Source organism: Solanum stenotomum, chromosome 1, assembly GCF_019186545.1.
Source record: "Solanum stenotomum isolate F172 chromosome 1, ASM1918654v1, whole genome shotgun sequence".
Taxonomy (NCBI): Eukaryota; Viridiplantae; Streptophyta; class Magnoliopsida; order Solanales; family Solanaceae; genus Solanum; species Solanum stenotomum.
In genome coordinates, this window is record NC_064282.1 from 8315487 (window position 1) to 8336251 (window position 20765).

General features: G+C 32.5%; 2 protein-coding genes across 4 annotated transcripts in view; both read right to left on the bottom strand.

Annotated features, from left to right (window-relative positions):
• Positions 1–20765, bottom strand: part of LOC125844327 (uncharacterized protein At5g08430-like) — a 60582-nt gene that overhangs the window by 28922 nt on the left and 10895 nt on the right. The gene's annotated exons all lie outside the window — the stretch shown is intronic.
• LOC125844349 (uncharacterized protein At5g08430-like) lies at positions 755–14846 on the bottom strand. 2 transcript variants are annotated; one of them, XM_049523664.1, is made up of 10 exons: positions 14707–14846; positions 8394–8518; positions 7720–7799; positions 6668–6855; positions 5059–5929; positions 3872–3981; positions 3359–3418; positions 1880–1930; positions 1530–1601; positions 755–1263 (listed from the first exon to the last, which is right to left on the bottom strand). In XM_049523664.1, exons 2-10 carry the CDS (start codon positions 8495–8497, stop codon positions 1117–1119), a joined length of 1683 nt encoding a protein of 560 aa, XP_049379621.1. In that variant the 5' UTR covers positions 8498–8518; positions 14707–14846; the 3' UTR covers positions 755–1116. The 2 variants fall into 2 exon arrangements, with proteins under 2 accessions (XP_049379621.1, XP_049379616.1); XM_049523659.1 differs by lacking the exon at positions 14707–14846 and adding an exon at positions 8650–8782.

Sequence of the window (20765 nt, forward strand, 5' to 3'; positions counted from 1 at the left end):
TGCATCATTTTGTATTTTACAATATTATGGACTTAGATCAAAATAAGAAAGACTAGCCTAATTATTATGTTTTTATTTAATCAACTATTATCTTATCAATAAAAGTTCTCATAAAGCCTTATACATAGTAATATGAAGCATGACTCGAACTAGTGTTAAAAGTAGGAGAAATTAATTTTATTAATAATTTTTACATGTTGTTATAGTTCCAACAATTATAATTATTGCTCAAATTGAAATTCTTACAATATGTTTGTGATTCAAAATTGTTTTAATATGCATTCTATAACAATTGATATGAAGTACACGTATAACAACGTGATAAAAAAACATTACCTTAAAAATTTTAAATTACTTATATTTTATCATTAGTCTAGTTTTTTTTTTTTGTAATTTATCAAGTTTAGAAATTCCCTTTTTAGTGATCGACATGTCAAAATTGGGTCTTTTGGAAAAGCTGGATCAAAAGCCTAAGGTTAAAAACCTCTTCTAAAATATTTCCTTAAAGGTATTTTCACTCTAAATGCTTCGGGCAATGATGAGAAGAAGAAGAATTTATTAGGTGTTTGGTAGGATGGAAAACCTTTTTTTGAAAGAAAATATCTTTTCTAGAAAAAATAATTGATTTCTTAATTATTTTCTTGTATTTGAAATATAATTAAAATATATTATCGTAAAAGTATTTGTATATATCTAAGACAAACATATGAGGATAAGGTGGGGATAAGGTAAAGGGGGAGAATATGCATAACACAGGGAGATAAGTTGCATTAAGTTGAAAAGAGTACACCATATACCCTTGATCCATTCTCATGAATCATCATATGATATAGGGTAAGAGCAAATGCAACTTCAAAATGCCTTCACCAGGCTTTCTTGAAACAACTAGAGCAGTCTGAAAAAAGTCTTAACTGGCTGTAATACAAATTACAAAGCTAGAACTGAATAGTCTTTGTAGCAACTAAAATCAAAATACCAAAGTAAAACCTCCAACAGATAGAAGCATCTTCCCTCCATTAGAGACGGGCTACTAACGTTCTCCAAGAAAGGTTTGACAACACCAATTCGACCAAGGAAGGAGAAGATGGGGAGTTGCACATAACATCATTACATCTACTAACAACCAGAGCAAGATGCTCCATCTTCCTGTTCAGATTTGAATGGCGCTACCTCCTCTGGAATCACTACAGGATTAGTCAACAGCTTAAATGATAGGTACCAAGGTTGCTGTAGGATGTGTCTTTTCTCCAGAGACTGCGTAAGTGTAAACACCAAGTGGGTTAAGGAAACACTTCTCTTTCTTTGCAGAATGGACCAGGATGAAGAACAACGAGACAACAGTACACACAAACAAAATTAGGGCATGAAGGATGAGATGATAAAATTGGTGTACCAAGAAAGTCATGCTGGTGACCAAACACAAAAGCTAACTACCGAATCTGAGCTAAATTTCCATCCTTGGGACTGGTTTGGTGTTCTGTCAAATACTATTAATTAAGTCACCAAAAAGAAAAACAAAAAAAAGGATATTGATCTCTCCATCCTTTCTCATTTGCACGATCAATGCGGTTCTGCAACAATTGCAGCTCTTGAGCAATATTCTGACATTAAAAGTGAAAGTGTCATCAGATATTTAGATGTTACCCAAGTATATTGATTAAAGATAAAAATAAACAGGTCGCTAATATTTTCATGTTACTGATATGGAAGCTGTAATCAGTTTACAGCATTTGATCTATGTTGCACGATAATATTTTGTATAATCATATGCCAATGGAGTAAAAATTCGTAGAGCTAAAAACTACCCGAATTAACAAGAAGTTCCTAAGGAAATAAATTATCCAAATCTAAAAGTAACTTGGTAAGATTGAAAACATACGTGCTTTGTGATGTCTTCATGAAGGATTTGAGCCTTTTGTTCAAGCTCCACCTGCAAATAGGAGAGTAAGTTTTATAATAGTACTAATGGAATTGGAGTTCAGATGAATCATTAACCGGAAAACTCGAAGAATTGAGCTTATATCTTTTCATAATTGTAGAAGAGTAAAACAAAAGCATCAACCCTCTAATAGCTCAATGAGCTAAACCATTTAATAGAGGTGACACACAATTCATAATGGTGTCGGAGCAACCAAAAAAAAATTGATTTGAGCCTAATTGAAAACTCCCCCATGGCTCAGGGAATATATCCATGCCGACAAGGGAGGAGAATGAAAAAACCAAATGCAAATTATATCGAAGTATTCCCTTTCTAGTAGCTTAAGATTTTAAATGAAGTGGTACGAATTCAAAAGGACTCTCCATATATAGTAAGAAGGGAACTAGAAAAGCACTGTGTTAAATTGGTAAACAGGAAGATACCCCCAGTATCTCCCACACTAGGCAAGAAGTGCACTGATCCACATAACCCACTATTGAATCATGTTGTTTGGCTGATCAGCGGTAGTGTTCTAGATGAACCCATTCACTGTTCAGTTATACTCTATTTTGCGACCTTCCCAATAATGCAATTCTAGATTGTCTTATGCTTTTGGAGAAAAAGAATATTCAAGTAACATGCGGATGATGGGAAAACACTTCTTTTGAGGTGGCAATGTAGAGTTTGCTAAAAAGAAAAGATGACAATGGGTTTCAGAGAGGAATGCATTTATTTAAAATGGAACATGATGATAAAGGGCAGGCACTGTTACTTGGTGAAGCCAAAACTGAGGACACTATCTAGTACATGGAATATTTAGTGCTAGAGACCATGACTTAAGAAACTAAACCATCAACTTGTTCGCACTACAGTGAGTCATTTTCCCATCAACAACTACAACAATATGGGACAACCGGACAAGGATTAGAAGAATAAGAGGATTGAGAATTCACTTGGCCACACCAGTATTCTCCCTTGATCAGAGTCCTTTCTAAAACTGGTTAAGAATTGAGTGCCACAAACCCAGCCAGGTTCTACTAGATCCTTCCCACCAGAGGGGTCACATGACAGGACATGAAGGATACATGAATATGACCAAGGGTAGTCACTCTTAGGGAAAGGATGAATCCTAGAGCAAGGCAAGAGAGCATGAGGTAAGTTGCAAGTAGCATGCTGCCTGAAGAGCTAGCATCCACTCAAAATCCTTATTACAAGCTCTACGGATATATAGCGAAAGAGAAATTGGGTTGTTCTAGAGGCAACCAGAACTTGCACCGAGCAGTGCCAACAGAGAGATCACTTTTTGGACAAGTCATTTTTTGGGGGTATACTATGCTGGAAATGATAGTTGAAACATATTAAAGCTTGAACTCATACAATAATATCTAAACTATGTTTCAACTTAATAGTTATGTCAAACTGCAAGCAAAGAAACCTTACAATTGTTAGCTTTTTCAGCAAACCTGCTTTCACCTTCTCTCTAAAAACATTACATTCTTCCTGAGAAACAGAAGAAGATGTCAAAATACATTGAATTTCGGTTAACAACAAAAGCTTAGAGTGAAACCTATTTTAACGCTACTAACACCAAAATCTGAGACAACCAATGACAAAAACTTCTCGAAAAAAAAGAAGAGAAAACCTTTTATCTTTTAAAAGAGCAAATAAAAAATAACCAACATCCAAAAGTAACAACTTTTTTGCAGTATGCTTTGAGAAGTTTGGAATATAAACTAAGTAAGAAGAGCGACAAGTATCTGTACATGGCAAAACTTTGATCAAGTGTTGTGTATTTTTGCCCCCTCAAAATGAGCAGTACTGTAGACTTCAGAGCAGGCATACAAAAATATTCACAACTGTTTGCTATATATATAGTTGATTAGCTGAAAAATCATGTCACATTAAAGGTAGAGTTTGCATAGACAGATGCCCTCAAAAGATGAAGTAGGTTACCTCAGAAATCTCAGCATCTGAAAGCTTGGTCAAGCTAACATCTCCAGCCATGTTGGATACTTGAATTGAACTTCCACTGTTGCACGTATCGCTTGATCCAAGCTTGATCCCTGAGAACACTCCGTAAACAAGAACGATGTCAGTTTGAAAGCAAAATTGGTGATCAAGATTAAGATTTCAATGGGAAGTAATGTTCTATATTAAGACTTGGAAAATGAGAATAAGATTATGATCATTGCCTCACTCTCTCCATCCAATTTACTTGACCTACTTGCTTTTTTTTCTTCAAAATTTACTAAGCTTCTTTAATAGACCGATTATCATAATTCATCACGTCACATCATTTCATCAACATATTCCACTCTATTCACATATCAAATTTCTACTTCAAAATTTATCAAAATCTTATTTAATTTATATTATAGTAACCTATTTTAAATTTTCTCTAAACCTTTGGAGCTAGTCAAACTACGTTTTCTACTCATCTTCTTTGGGTTGGAGAGAGTAACCTTTTTTAGTTTAGCAACGATCATCCTCCATCCTGAAAAGAGTGGTATGATCTGGAATCAACTCATTTGATCCTCTATGTGAATTGCGGCATCAACGTCTTATTATTTTAAAAATAGTATGTACATATTTGAAAACTAAATATTCATTACAGCTAATCACAAATATTATGGTAAAAAAATCTAACCAAGTTATTTTAACACATCCTAGTCAAAGAAAGAAACAATTTGACTCCACAAATAGTAATAGTATTATACAACATGGGCAAACAAAGTATAATATGTTATAAAGAAGGTTTATATAATCCAGAAAAATATAGAGGATGCTAAGAATAAACTCTTAGCTCAATATAAACAACACAACAAATACTAACCCAAAGGAAATTCAGTTCAGGGAAAGATGAATAAAATGAGTTACGATTTTCAACGTTTACTTCATGTGCTTGATTAGATTATTAATGTCATGATAACCACATAAGTGTAAACAAAGTTGGTTGAGAAAACATAATCATTTATTTTAGAAAAAAACAGGTGTTCTGGCTAATTGATGTCCAATAATCTAAAAACTCTATATGGAAGACATGAGCATAGTGCAGCATTCAGACATATTCACAGCAGCCCAACGAGGGATGCTAGACATTTCAAGACAAATCAAAGAATGAAATCATTTGTTAAAACAACCTGTAATTTGCATAAGCTGATGAGAGTTACACTGCTCAGAATCACGTGGATCTAACTTGACCCGAACAAAACTTCCTATAATCTTGGTTTCAATTGACTCAGGTTGTTTGATCAACTCCATTACCAAGCTCTTCTTCAGGTAAATGAGATTGATATTTTCAGGAATCAAGGCTGCAAATTGACTTTGTGCTGCAGTTGAATACCAGTTTGAGGATATCTTGTTTTGTTCAACTTTTACCTCAGTTTTAGGAGCCACCAATATTTCTGTGTCATCGTCTTCAAGATCATCATCAAGCTCATCATTTTTTAATCGTTCCTCATTATCAACAAAATGGCTTTCGAGGAGGCTTAATATTTTGCATCTATTTACCATTTTCTTCCCAAAAACAGCTTCTAACTGAACATCACAAAGGATCCTTGTCTTTTTAACTGGATGGATAAGGCTATGATCTTCTATATATTTAGTTACTATCGATGACACATCATATTTCAATAATTTTTCTCTGGTATCTTGACCAATAAACAGCAGAAAGTCAATTAGAGCTTTTGATCCCCATCCAACAAATTCTTGTTTCTTTGAATTGTTTTTACTTTGCATCTTTGTTTTCAGCTGTGTGCATCTTTTCTTTTTAAGCCTTTTTGTCTGAGGTTCTCCATCACTGAAATCTTCATTGTCCGAAGAAAGTTGTTCATCCTCTTTCTCACAACGTTTATCTGAATAAGAGTTAATTTGGCAAATCTTCTCCTTGTCTAGTTGAGCCTTACCAGCAAGAAGTTTATTTTTATCAATTCCTTCTTTTGTCTTTACTATCTGATAATACTCCCTGAAAAGACCCTCGTATGTTTCGTGATCTCTGAGGTCTACACTTTCCTGGAAAGCAACAATTGTTCATAGGAGAAATGGAACAGATGACTCATCAACTAGAGGAAAAATAAAGCAAATAAGAAAATAGACATATCAAGCAATACAAGAAAGACAAATCTAACTGACTATTGCCAATAAGATAATAGTGATAAAAACAAAACACATAATCTCACATGATAATATCCACCCATATTTACATTTAGCCTAGAAGAAAAATAAATACAGGAAACAACAAAATGATGAGCAAACCCACACCTATTAAATACAACTAAGATTTTCAGCTGAGCTTCTCTCTTGTTAAACCCATGTGAAGCTACTCCCAGAGATGAAACTTTTAAAATTTCCATAAAATACAGCAAACATTGAAAATTGAACAAGAAACTTAGTCTTTTTACATTTATAATCTTTCACTTTTTCTGATCACAAATGAATATTTTGTTTTAAAGAGAAACAGATAGCACATCACATACTCTCCTGCTGTCAAACTTGTTGCCTCTCAAGGTTCTTTAAATACATGGCTTCATTTATCTGTCTATCATGAATTTTAACATAATTATACATCAATGTTGTAAAGCGTCATGCTATTAACTTTCAAGTTGTTTTCCTTGGCTAGTTCAGTTAATAGTTTCCATGACAGTTCTCTTTGGATTTGAAAATAAAAATTTCCAAAACAGTAAAGTAATTAATTAGTTAGTACTGAACCAAAAATTACAGTTTTAGAGTAACCAAAATAATCATGCATACCCCATCAGAATCAATATTCTTGTCTTCTTCCACAAGCAATGCGAGCTTTAGGCAGTTATTGCATAATCCATTCTTCCCTTTCAGATGGACAAAATCGATTCGACCAATGCAGTGAGAGCATGCAGCTCTATCACAACAATAACATTGATAATATGATTTTCCATGGCAAATTAAGCATGTATGCCGTCCTGGAACACAGCAAAACTGGAGTTACTTTTCGCCCAACAATTTTTATTCTATGAAAGGAAAGGCAATACATGACCAGTGAACTAACAAGACAAAACAAGCCAACAATATTTTTTTTATTTTTTTTTATGACAAGGGAAACCCGCAGCCGCTACCCTTTGGGTACGCACAGGGTAAAACCTCCACTCCTATGCAATAGCTCGCAAACCACATAGAAGAGGTAACCTGCACTAGGCAAGCCCGGCACGACGAGCTCGACCCAGAAGGCAAACCCCTTGCTTTCGCTGGCAAGGGGTTTCAAACTTGAGACCTCCAACATGAAAGTCCCAAGCCCAAACCACTGGGCCACCCCGAAGGGTACAAGCCAACAACATTAAATTACTCAAACTTGAAATATTTGAATGCAATCTACATTAAAACCAATTGGGGTGTGGCCTTCCGTGAAGCCTGTGTGAATGCAAACATTCTTCCTACAATGAAATGTATTCACAATGAATTCTGAAGTAAAATCTTCCGCCTCTCCATACTGATGTATTTTCCTAACTTGACTTTTGGCGTCATAACTAAGAGAAAAGTGTATAAGATCAGTTGTTAAGTATTTGTTTTTGAGAAGCATGTGAGATCATATATTAGCTTTTATTTTATTAAGGAGTGGAATAAGGAAAACTGTTTTGACCTGGGTAAATGTGGTCTGACAAAATATTTAATATGTATAGAATACATAGAACTATCTGTTTACTGAAATTAAACTCCAGGGACTGAACAAATATGGAAGTAAAACTTTCTTTATTTTAGAACCGAAAAAGTATATATTGATATTTAGAAATATGCAAAGTCATTTAAAGGATAAATATTAAGGGGCTTGCCACAAATCCAATGTTTATCACTTGTCCAAACTGAGTCATCTTTCTCCACACATGCAGGGTGATAAGCTTTCAAACATTTCCTGCAAAATAAAAAATATATTATTTAGTAGAAGTCCATGTAAAGAAAGAATCACCAAATCACAAGGTGAACGTCAGCAACAAAGGTAATCAGTCACAGAGCACAGTGAACTTCCTTCACTCATTGAGTTACGAAAAAGAAAGGAAGGAAATTGCGAGTAAATGAACCCCACCAAACTGAATTTCATTTTGTACAAGGATTGTGTAGTGAAAATTACTTACATTTGTTTTTTTTTGATAAGGGAAAATTACTTACATTTGTTAAATTAGAAAGCTTGCTTGTCATTACTTAATTATAGACTTTTTTATGCTTCATAAACGTCAAGTTGACATCAGTGAATCTACAGATCCGGGTTTCATGGAAATCAACTTGACATTAGCAAATCTATAAACTTTGTGTTCTATCGAAGTAAATGTTCCCCAAAATCCAGGTGAAAACCACCAAGCAAAGGGGATATTTTGATCTTAAATTGGAAAATGCGTCCTTTTCGAGCCAGAGAAAGAAATTAAAAATGTTTCAAAATGATGACCATGTTTTTAGTTATTCCATCAAATATACCAAAAATAAAATTGATTTTTTTAGCAAAACGACTTACCCATAGTCACAAATCATGAGCTCTCCACCATCTTTACATTCAAAGCACCAATCTTCTGCAAGTTCTTCTTTGTTGAAAATCTTCTTGCCCCTCTTCGTCGCCATTTGTAGCAAAGACCCACTTCACTATAATCAAGAAAATTCCCATGTTTAGTTCAAATGATCAAAATTAAAATGCAGATATGGCAATTGTCGGTGTAATTTTTTTTCCCTTTTAAAAAAAAAAAAGGGCAAAATGGTCTTGTGGACCCTTATACTTGTATGCGTTTGTATTTCGAACCCTCCTACTCAACACTTTGTCAACTAAATTCTTAAACTCGTTAAAACACTATATTTTAAACCCTTTTCTCATCAGAATATTGTGTGTAATCCAATCTCTTACACTGATCCAATTACCAGTAATTGAAAGGATAATATCAACTAGAAGGATGAACCTCGAAAGAAGAAGATAGTTATATCAAGGCAATTCCGAGATAAAAGTTAAGAAAGAACAGAATAAAAGAGAGAAGAAGAGAACTATCATATATCATTCAATGCCTTAACAATTGTATTAAATCTCTATTTATAGAATTGAATTGGAAGCTAAAGCTACAAGCTAACGAAATAGCTGCTCTAACAAATTCTAACAAACAGTGAACAGTAATTACTGTTGTGGTGACTAATGACCAGTAATAACTACTATTTAATATTCCTAATTATCTAAGCATTGTATCATACACACGTAATTCCATGTCGTTTTTCAATGACACGTAAGAAATTAAATATTAAGAAAATAAAAAATCAAATATTTAACTTTGAAAAATGGTCTAACCCCCCCTCCCCAACCTATACCCGAAATCCCAACTACACACTCCAACTTTACGGGTGTCCTATCACCCACCTGAACATTTTATTTGTCTATTTACTACACACTTGAGTGCTGACCTGTCATAGAAGGTGAGAACACCTCCTCTAGGCGCGTGAGAAGAGGCAATAGCCTTAAATTTTGACGAAAAAAGTGTACTTCTCCAACGGTCATCTTCCCTAAGTTAAATAAGCCATTTTTCCTTCTTCCCCACCATTAACCCTTGTTCCTTTTTTAAAAACTTCACGATTTTCTTTCAATTTAAGGTAGGTTTAGTTGTTTATGTTCATTTCTACTTTAAATCTTGAAGTTAGGATTTGTAATTTGCTCTAATTTCTTATTTAGGGTCTCTAATTTGAATTTTAAATTTTCTCGAAATTCGTTAAAAATGGCAAATGAAAACTTGAATACGCTTTGTATGGATGAATCAAACATAATATTTCACACAATGTTGCTCTTAATTTCACGAATTAACAGAAACCCTAATAAAGCACAAACTCAAAATAAGGGACAAAGAACTAACCTTTACTAAATCAGTTGATAAACTACGTAATCAAGTTGAAAATACACACAAAAATGCTTTGATCATCATCAGAAATGCTTCGATTCAGATGGAGAAAACGAGATGAAAAGCTTCTCTTTGGAGGGGTTTTGATTTGTTGCAAAGAGGAGAGTGGGTTGAAGAAGAAAAAGAGTGTATAGTGGGTGATTTCGAAGAAAAAAAAAAGAATGGATATGGTGAGTGATTTATTTGAAGAAGAAGAGAAGAAAGTTTAAGGTTAGGGGTGGGAAGAGTGTTGGGGAAGAACAAGAATTGAGGTGGGGTGGGGTGGGAGAGGGTTAATGAAGAAATTAGCTTTTTAATAAAAATAATATTTTTAAATAAAATATAGTGTATTTACACGCTTGGAAGCAAGTGTATTCACACATTTTTCAAACTCAACAATATTTATGCCACATAGATTTGGTCAATGGTCAGAGGAATTTCAAATATTGTGTTTTAAAAAGTTTAAGGGTCCGATTGATAAAGTATAGAGTAAAAGGGTTCAGAATACAAAGTCATACAAGTATAAGGGTCTATCAGACCATTTCGCCAAAAAATAGCAGGCGAAATGGTCTGATGGACCCCTGTACTTGTATGAGTTTATATTCTGAACCCTTATACTTGACTCTTTATCAACTGAACCCTTAAACTTAATGAAATTCGATATTTTAAGCCCTTTTGACTATTGACCAAGCTTACGTGGCAGTTTATTTATTGAGTTGGCACCAACACGTGATTTCACGGGTAGAAGGAGCGTGAACTCCAAATTTTGGACTAAAATAATGTTTTTTAAAAAAAAAAAAGACCAAAAATAAAAGAACATTAAAAAAAACCACTTCTTTCTTCTTTCCCTCCTAGCCCACTCCATTTCTCTTTCTCTCTCTAATTACCATTAACTTCTTCCCCATTCAACCCCCATTTCCTTTTTTTTCTCCCCTTCCCACATCTCCAATCTCTCTTTTCTTTCCTTTTTTCATATTTTATTTCTTTCTAGAGAAACAAAAATGTGTTGTTATGGTAGATCTATTTTTCCTTCTATTTTTCTGGGTTATTTACAATTCATAAGGTGATAAGATTCAATAATCTTGAAGATTGAAAACTGATTGTTGAATGTCTTTGTGAAATTAGATGAAATGTATTATGTAAAATTGTGTACAAATATTGTGATCTATCGTGATATTTTAATGGTGATTATTGGTATTAATGGAGAAAAGAAATTTATGTTGGTTCAAATGGATGATGTAAGCGTTGGTAAAAAAAATATGATTAAGAGTTATGAATGTTAAAAACTTTGAGAAAAAAATGAATTATGATTTTTAAGAACTTGAAGAGCCTGGTCATAACTATAGACAAAAATCGGACATGAAGAAGGAAAAAAAAAAGGTGAATGGAGATGGTGTTAATGGTGGTTGTGGGTTTAGGAAGGTGGGGTAGGTGAGAGAAATAACTATTTTATTTTATTTTTGTAAATAGAAGATTTCTTATTTTTGTCCTTTATGGAATAACATTTTTGGTTAATAATTTAAAAATATTTATGAAATAATTATGACATGGAATTATTATATCTGACGTGGATAAAACATGTCATTTGTGCAAGAGAGAGTGAGCTCCACACATGGTTCGAGAGGTTTAAAAGTCTCATTTTAATAGAGTTTAAGGGTTCAGTTGACAAAAGGTCAAGTAAAAGGATTCAGAATACAAACACATACAAGTATAAGGGTCTATCAGACCATTTCGCCGAAATAATATATACATTAACAGAAAAAGAAAATCAAAGCTTGATGATTAGCCCGGAGAATGAAATACCCATTAACAAAACACAGCAGAAAAGCAAGTTCTCTTAACACAAAATTCTGAAGAAATCTCAAGAATCATAAATTTTTTTTATAGATTTTCAAACACTTCTAGCACCCATTGACCTAAAACATGAATGTCGTTTTGATCAAGTGAAAGATGTCATAAAAATCAAAATAAGGAAAAAAAATCAGCGTTGTTGGTCCAACATAGACGCAAATCACTACCTTCTTCAACAAAAAGCTGAAAAGTTTTGTTCAGCGATACCATGAACCATTGAAGAGACAATTGGGGTAACGAAAAAAAGAGAAAAATTGGGGGTAACGAAAAAAGAGAGGATTGGGAGTAACAAAAATTGAAAGATTTTTCTAATAAGGTTTTTTTAATAAAAGAGTCCAATTCAACAAAGTTATGCTTCTTCGATTGGAGGAATCTTTTCTTGGATTTTAGCAATCAGTTACTTATGAATTTTTGACACACACTCAACAAGTAGACAGAAGAATGGAAACATTTGCCAATTTGGAACTACGACGATCAAAATAATATTTAGTAGTAATTACTTAAGAAATGTTATACTTCAAAAAAGTTATAAATTGCCGACACACAATCAACAACTAAACAGAAGAATGGAAACACTTGTCGTTTGGAAGTACGACGATCAAAACAATGTTCAGTAGCAATTGCTTAAAAAATATTATACTTCAAGAAAGTTATACTACTTGGATTGGAGCATGTAACATCTCACTAATTGAAAGAACTAGAAAGAGTTAGAATTGGAAATAGTCATTTTAGGAAAGAATGAAAATCTGGAAATTTTATGTTAAGTTTGGATTTTTGGTCAACTTCAAACGACCATAAGTCCTAGCTCAGGATGAGTTAGGTGTGTTTCCAGATACCGTAGGAAAGATCGTTGAATTATCTTTCAAACGCCGCAGAGTTTGCGCGATTCCGAGTTCGTATGAGTGAGATATGCCCATTGGAAGTTAGGTTGTTCGAATAAGGAAAGTCCAATCCGGATTTTGGAAGGGTAGTTTGGTCTTTTCCTTACCCTATTGTTTTAATTGTGTTTTTGGTAATTTTCTAAGGGTCTAAACTGAGTTAGTTCAGTTTACGCGATTAAGAAATACGCTAGGGCTTTGAGAGAAGAGAAAAAAGGAGAAAGGAGAAGAGAAGCTCAAGATTCGTCAAGTTCTAGCGATTTTGGTTGTGGAATTCGCCAAGGATTCAATCCTATGAGGTATTGAGACTTTCATAGCGTTGGGTTCATTCACCCACACGCCAAACATGTTTGTTCCAGCGATATTCGTTTCTAGAAAGTTGAAAGTATGATGTTCTTGAATTATGATCTTGAAGTTTGTTTTAGTTCCTGAGATTTGATGGGATTGTGGGGTTCTTGATGAAATCGTGTCGATTTAAGGGTTGTTTTGGGTTAGATTCTTGTGTATATATACTGGGTATTTGATTCTAAAGAGGGATTGAGAAAACGAATCGGATTTAGGCAAATTGGGGTGAGAAAATGAAGAAGGAAAAAGTCGAGCAGGTTTTGGCACGCAATTCCGCATCGCGGACTTGCTCCCCCAGTGCACAAAAATTTCCTCTGCGTCGCGGTTAGGACGCGGACTCCTCTGTCTCAAAATTTAATTTCGCGATCATTTATTTAAATGCATCTCCGCGTTGCGGACTTGCTCCAAGGCGGTGATTTCTTGATCTTTTCTCATGATTAGCTATCTAAAAACACTCATAAATATCATGAGATCCTTGCTATCACAAATCACAATCCTTGAATCCATAATTCAATTCAAGGAAAGTTAAGAGTCAAGAAACAAGTCAAGAGAAGTTCATAAAATTTTTCAAGAGTCTTTTACAAACGTTTTAACTTTGTTTTAAGACATAAGTTTTGAGTTAAGCAAAGAGTAGAGAGTTGAGTTCATTTCTTCACAAGTTATAAGGGAACTAAGTATTCCCAAGAGTTTAAAATGTTTTCACATTTGAACAAGAAAGGGAAACACCGATTTCCAAGAGAGCTTTTAAGCTAAGTTTTGAGTAATTATCTCAAACCAAAGAAAAAGTTTTGTTTTTACAAACACATGAGCTAAGTACATTTTGGGAGTAGTATTGAGCACCGATTTGGGGACGTGAGTTCATAATAACTCAAGTCTCCATAAACCATGTAGCGATCATGGGTAGTAAAAGATCATACTTTTTAGATGATTCCTTAAGTGCTTTTTAGCATAGACTAGTGGATCCACTTAGTTAAGGAGTTCTATATGACGGCAAAGTATAGGACAATTCTGGCAGCGTAGGCAAGACGTTGTATCACCACTTAGGCTCATAGTGGTGGTTGTCGGTTAGAGAAACTCCCACAGTATTATTATATTACTTTTATGTAATTGAGTTGTTTTTTAATGTCTTTAACATGTTGAGTTATCAAGTATTATTTTAAATGCTTTGTATAAACTGCACTTTTATTGTTGTTTTACTTCGCATCTGAGTTAAGTATTCAGGAGTTAAGTAAGGCCAAGGTAAGTGTTTCTTTCAGACTCTTTTCAAGCTTATGTTATGTTTAGCATTCCAACTCGCATACTCATACATTCAATGTACTGATGCCAGTTAGCCTGCATCGTCTTATGATGCAAACGCAGGTAACCAGGATCAGCATCCAACGCCTCGTTGATCCAGTTGAGAACTCAGAGTCAGTTGATGAGCCTCCTTGCTTTTCGGAGGGTCCTTTTCATAATTGTTTAGTTTTCAGTTGTTAGGGTGATCGGGGGTCCTGTCCTGACATCCCTCTTTGTTTTAGAGGCTTCATAGACAGTTAGTAGTCAGTTGTCTTTATATTATTATTTCATATGTTAAGACTTGAATTGTCATTTTGGCCAAGTTGAATGTTTGATCTTTAAACGTTCTAAGTATTTTATTAAACAGTTGAGTAGAGATGCATTGAATCCTTGTATATATGCTTTTAAGTCTTCCGCTGAATAAGTAAGCCAAGACAAGGGTTCGCTTGGGACCAGCAATGGTTCTCGAGTGCCAGTCCCGCCCAGGATGTAGGCTCGGGGCGTGACAGAGCAATCTACTCTTGTATTACAACACTCAATTACTCATGAATTACTGCATAGAAGTAGAACTTACATGGTCATCCATGCATGTTTTCTGTTGTAGACAATGGCAGCACCTACGCTTCTAGCAGGGTTAATGCCAGTGTATTTAATAGGGATGGTGGCCAAATGAACCAAGAACACAGCAAATCCAATTGGGAGAGGAGCCAAAATCTACAGAACACAACAATGAGTTGGTATACAAATTTAATTAGCTCAACTATAAAATCTAAAGCACAAAACGAGAAGTCAACTATAAGTACTCACAGGGACATGGGAGTGTCTGGCATTTCTCTGGGCAACAGTAGCAGAGAAGACTGTGTAGACAAGAATAGAAGTGCCAACAATCTCATCTCCCTTGGTGTAATCATGGCTCACAACATTGGCACCTCCACCCTTAATCTTAAAAAAGATGGTTGGAACCCTTTGACAACACCAACACCACAAAGCATACCAAGGCTTTGCATCACAATGTAGAACACTGCCCTGGTTAGGGACAATTTGCTTGCTAGAAACAGACCAAACGTGGCCACCTGATGATCAAAGCCAAGAATTTTCTCAAGGTCAGAACACAGAGAATAAATTTAAAAGTATATAAGTTATATGCACTGGTAGTATAAAGACTTCTTGCGCTATTCATGTAATTTAACCTATGTAAGCAAGCTATTTACCATTTTTACTAGGTTGTCATTTAATTTTTATCAAAGAAATTACTTGTAACTACCTTATAAGTAATCTGATCGTGTGATAGAACTTAAAACTCAATAAAAACCAATTCTCCGTGATCTGGCCATCTTTGGCTAAGGTACTACTTAGAACTTAATCCAGCTCTATCAGAAGGAAATATCATTAGTATATCTAAAAAGACCATAACAAGTAACAACATTGCATAAAAAAAGAATCTTTTATTCTCCACATGGTCCAAAAGGGAAGTGTTAATTTTGTTGTACTGCAAAACTCCAGAGGAATACTTTAGACAAAGAAACTCAAAATAACTGGTAAAGAATGCAACTTGATAGATTTTCTTTCTTCATTAATAAAAAAAAACATATTAAAGTTCTTATCTTTGAAGTAAAATATCACTAATAAAGCTAAACACACAATCAATTTAGGAGAATACATAAACTATGGAGGTAAAGAAGTATAGCCACTAAATCTCTCATCTTTGAAGCAAAATATCACTAATGAACATGATAAAAGAGACTATAACATTGGAAATAAACACACAACTTTAGACAAATACATAACCTATGGAGGTAAAAAGTGTCAGAAAGATAGATGCCAACAGTGCAGTAAACAAGGGCAAAAATCATACCACCAAAACCCCAAGCAATGCCTTGAACACCAACAATTCTACATGAGCAATTAGCCCTTGGGTAACCCATTACAGTTAAAAGCGTGTGAATTTACGAATATGCAAGTGAGAAAAGCTAACTCAAGCGCCTTATTTGATGATCCTCTCTCTTTTTTCCATTTCATATTTTCCCTTTTGCCTTTTCTCTTTCCTATTAAAAATGGTGTCCTGCTTTTCCAAGTTGATGCACGTTGGTTTTACCTCTCTTCTTAATTTAATTACTTCCTCCTTTTTATTTTACTTGATCATAGCATATTGTTATGACATTTTATTTTTAGAAAATAAAAATATTTTTTACTCAATTAATCTTCTTTGAATTCTAAAAATTTGCCTACTATTACTATTTTATATACTCCACTTATTCATCTTTATTTATCCACTATATTATTTTGGAATGTCCAACAATACTTATCAAGTTTATAAAATCAATGAACATTTACCATTTTATGCCTATTTTACCCTTGCTATTACATACGGTTCATTTTTCAATATTTAGATGACAAGGGTGATTTGGTAAAAAATTTACAACTTCTTAATAGGGATGTGCAAAAATCGAACCGAAAAAATGTTATTGGGTTATTGTTATTGGGATTTTAGGTTATTGGGTTTTTAATGGGTTTATCAAAAAAGTTATTGGGTTATTGGGTAAATCGATAACCCAATAAGATGGTAATAATTTACTACTTTACCCTTCCTAAATATTTAATATTAATAATTATCAATAATTTAATATATAACTAGACACTATAACTATGTCAAATTATTAGTAATATTCACTTCACACTAGGCCATTTTACTCGTCTTTACTGTTTAATTCAAAACCTAAAGACTAAAGTAAGGGTTCGCTATTGTAGCTATTTGATTTTAGTTTTTTTTTTAGTCTTATTGGACTATTTGATTTTAGTTTTAGTTTGTAATTGTAGGTTGTAGCTTTTGCAAGTTTCTAAAGGTCTGTAATTTGATTAACATAAGAAATTTCATACTATATTTTGGCGATGACGTGTAAACCTTCGTGCTATATTTTCTCTTACTGATGCAATTTCTCATTATATTCTTGTTTCACTATATCAAAGCATTTATAGAAGTGAGAAGTCATATAATATTTTACGGACATTTTCTTATTGGGTAAATCAAAAATCAAACCGATAAAGACCTAAAACCGATAAATCAAAAATCGATAAAAAAAATCTTATTGGTTTGTTATTGGATTAGCATATTTAAAAACCGAACCGAATCAATAATACACAAAATTGAACCGAACCAATCGATGCACACTCCTACTTCTTAATTCATATGTCAAGTCAATAGTGGATAACTATTATTGGCCAAAGAGAGTACTAATAATTTAAATACTAAGGATAGTATGAGAAAAAGTAATACTCCCTCTGTCCTATTGTATGTGACATTTTTCGAATTTCGAGATTCAAACAAATATATCTTTGACATTAAGTTTTTTATAGATCTTTTAAACATTTTGAATTATCAATTATTATGACTTAGAGTACTTTTTACATAGGTTACAAATATATAAATATGAGGATCACTAGATGTATGACATATATAAATATAAACTTGTTTCACTTAAGCATATGATTAGTTAGCATATATTTTTGCTTTATTAAATCGGAGAAGGGTCTAAAATGCTCCTCAAGTATTTGAATTAGTACAAAATTACCCTTCATCCACCTATCGGCCTTAAAATACCCCTGACATCCACCTTTCGGTTTAAAAATACCCTCGATGTTAATCCTTTGACTCATATTTGCCCTTATTTTTAATAGTTCCCTTAAAGTAAAATTATTAAATATTTATTTATTATATTGCTTAATGTGATTGGTCCAAATTTAAACCCTTCTCAAATAAATAATAAAAATTCTATTTTTCTATAAAACCACTTATGAATTATGATTCATATTTTAACCCGATACACTTGAAAATAATATTGAAAAAATAATTAATTCATGATATCTTCTTATTGGCCTATTTTCAATAGACCCCAAATTAGCAAACTAGTCAAAAAACTTAACTTAATTAGTAAAAACCTTCATGCTTTATAAATATTAGTAAAAATGTCAAAATGTCATTATTTTAGAAAAGATTGTGTATCCTAATTTACTTCCTATTTTATCTCACTTTAATTACACATTTTTCAATTAATTCTCTCTCATATGTTTTAAAAAAAAGTGAATATTTTCTCTCTCTCATATTTTCATCTTCCAATTCTTCTCCATTTCAAAGCCCGCCTCTCTTTGTTCCTTCTTGTTTGTTTTTTTTTTCTTTCAGAAATTGGAAAATATATTTTATAAGATATTCACACAATCCCTTTGATTAAGGTATGCATCTTTATCAGTTTTTTAAGATTTGTTTTATGATTTTATTTTTGTTTAAATCGTTCAAAATTGTTGTCTGTAGTTGAAATCGCGTTTAGGGTATGATAAACTCTAAATCACTCTCCAATGGCAGAATCTAAGAGAATTACTAGAGGTGTCCAACTTAATCAACAATTTTCTAGCAATTTTTCATCATTTAATGTACGTATTACTCAAGAAATGGCGGATAATGTAGGATCCGTTGCTAAAATGATGGAAGAGAGACGATCGAAATATTGTTGTGGATATTTTGTTAGTTTTGATAAAATACCACATATTTGGAACCACCATTTTCTAGGTATGTACATTAGTATGTATTATGTAAATTAAGAATATTTTTATACTTTAAATAATGATGCTATTTCAAATTGTATTAATGAATTCTTATTGGATGGTTTTGTATTCATCATGGTATATTTGTTGTATTTGTGTTGTGTGATTTTATAAGTTACTGTACTTATAGGTTTTTGAATTCACTATGCTTTGTATATCATTTTCTAGTTATGGACATTGTAAGAGTGTTGTTTGTATCCAATTAAGTAAAGATACATATTAACTTATACATTTGTATTTCTTTAAAACAAATAGTGATGATATTTTAGATTGTACTCGCTCCTTATTATTTGATTGTTTTGTATTCATTATGGCATATTTGTTTGTAGTTGTGTTATGAGCTTTACAAGTTATTGTATTTACATGTGTTTGTATTCATTATGCTATGTGTATCATTTTCTAGTTGTGGACATTGCAAGAGTGTTGTTTGTATCCAGTCAAGTTAAGATACATATTAACTTTATACATTTGTATTCATTTTAAACAAACAATGATGATTTTTTCAGATTCTATTCAGTATGGCATATTTGGTGTATTCATTAGATCATAATAATTATTGTATTTGTCTGATGTGGATTATAAGTTACATTGGTATAAATTTGTATTTATGTGATGTGGTTTCTAAGATACAATGTAGTTCAACAAACAGAAAACAAATAACCAAAAAAATAAATGAAAATACAGTACAATTGTCGTAAAAAATTGTACCCGCTCCAATTTATTTTTCGTAGGGATACAATTTGATTCAAAAATTAAAAACAAACAGCCAATGAAAAAAACATGTCTTCAAACAATCCATTATTATTTTCGTATTCAACAAGCAAAAAAATTCAACGAATCCACCAAAACTAATTATTCATACATTGTTCATAATACATACAATTTACAATGAAAATAAATATAGTTTACAATTATGTAAAAAAATTCAAAATTATAATCAATTAGAAACAGATTAAGGATGAAGCAATTAACTAATACATGATCCAATTTGTATTCCACCAATTTTATCGAACTTCTAGCAGAAAAATCATTCTCCAAAGTTGCTTGTCAACAATTTTTTTTAATTTTATCCTATTTCATTCAAATCTATCTTACCAAACAGAAAAAATAGATTTTAATCAAAATAAATTGATTAGAGGTTGAGTATTTTCAATTGAATCTTGAATATCGATAATGAGAAAATTGATCAACAATGGGTCGCCGATGAAGTATTCAATTTTGATTTTTGTAACTGATGAGACTTTTAAGGGACTGTTCCTTTTTAAAATTATTATCTCCCATAAATTTCTCCTTTTTGTTATTTAACAATTGTATTCTTTCTATTAAAACAAATAATGAAAACTTAAATAAGATACATAATAAACTATTTTTTGACATTTTTACTAAATATTGAAAGTGTTGACAACAGATCCTATTAAATGTTTAAATATTGACATTTTGAAAAATTTCCCTTTATTATAACATAACTCAACTCATAAATGGGGATCCAACTAAAATTCATACTTGCCCCGACTAATTGTCCATCTAAAAAAATTATTATTTTCATTAATATAAATTTTTCTCTCAATTATCCAAATGTCTTGTTCATTTTCTCTTTTATTCCTTTTTGTAATATGTTATTCTTAATTAGGAAATCCGGGACTCAAACTTGAAATGAACTCACATATTTATATTCTTTTAATTATTATTATTGTCATGATGGGATGAGGGTGAGGATACAAGAAATGATTATTTTTATTCTTATATTTTTAATTTTGGGTACACAAGAAAGAAAAATGTAATATTTGTACATATTTGTTTAATTAAGTCATCTTTTATTGAACTAATTATTTCTATATGAATGCATCGTTATTTTCCTCCTTTTTTCTCTCTCTTGTTTGTCATAAATTTTTAAAAAATGGTGGACAAGATCCAAATAGAAAAAAAATGGAAGAGATAGGAAGTGAAGGGCCCGGAAGGGAGGAGTGTAGAGAGTAGATGCCTAACCTTTTTATAATTTTAAATTTACTATGAAATTCAAAATCAAGTCAATCACGT

Excerpts from the sequence above, each read along its gene's own strand:
- LOC125844349 (XM_049523664.1), bottom strand. The coding sequence starts at position 8,497 with ATGGCGACGAAGAGGGGCAAGAAGATTTTCAACAAAGAAGAACTTGCA. Across the intron at positions 7,800-8,393 it reads CTCATGATTTGTGACTATGG|GAAATGTTTGAAAGCTTATC; the intron begins GTAAGTCGTTTT and ends TTTATTTTGCAG. Across the intron at positions 5,930-6,667 it reads AGAATATTGATTCTGATGGG|GAAAGTGTAGACCTCAGAGA; the intron begins GTATGCATGATT and ends GTTGCTTTCCAG.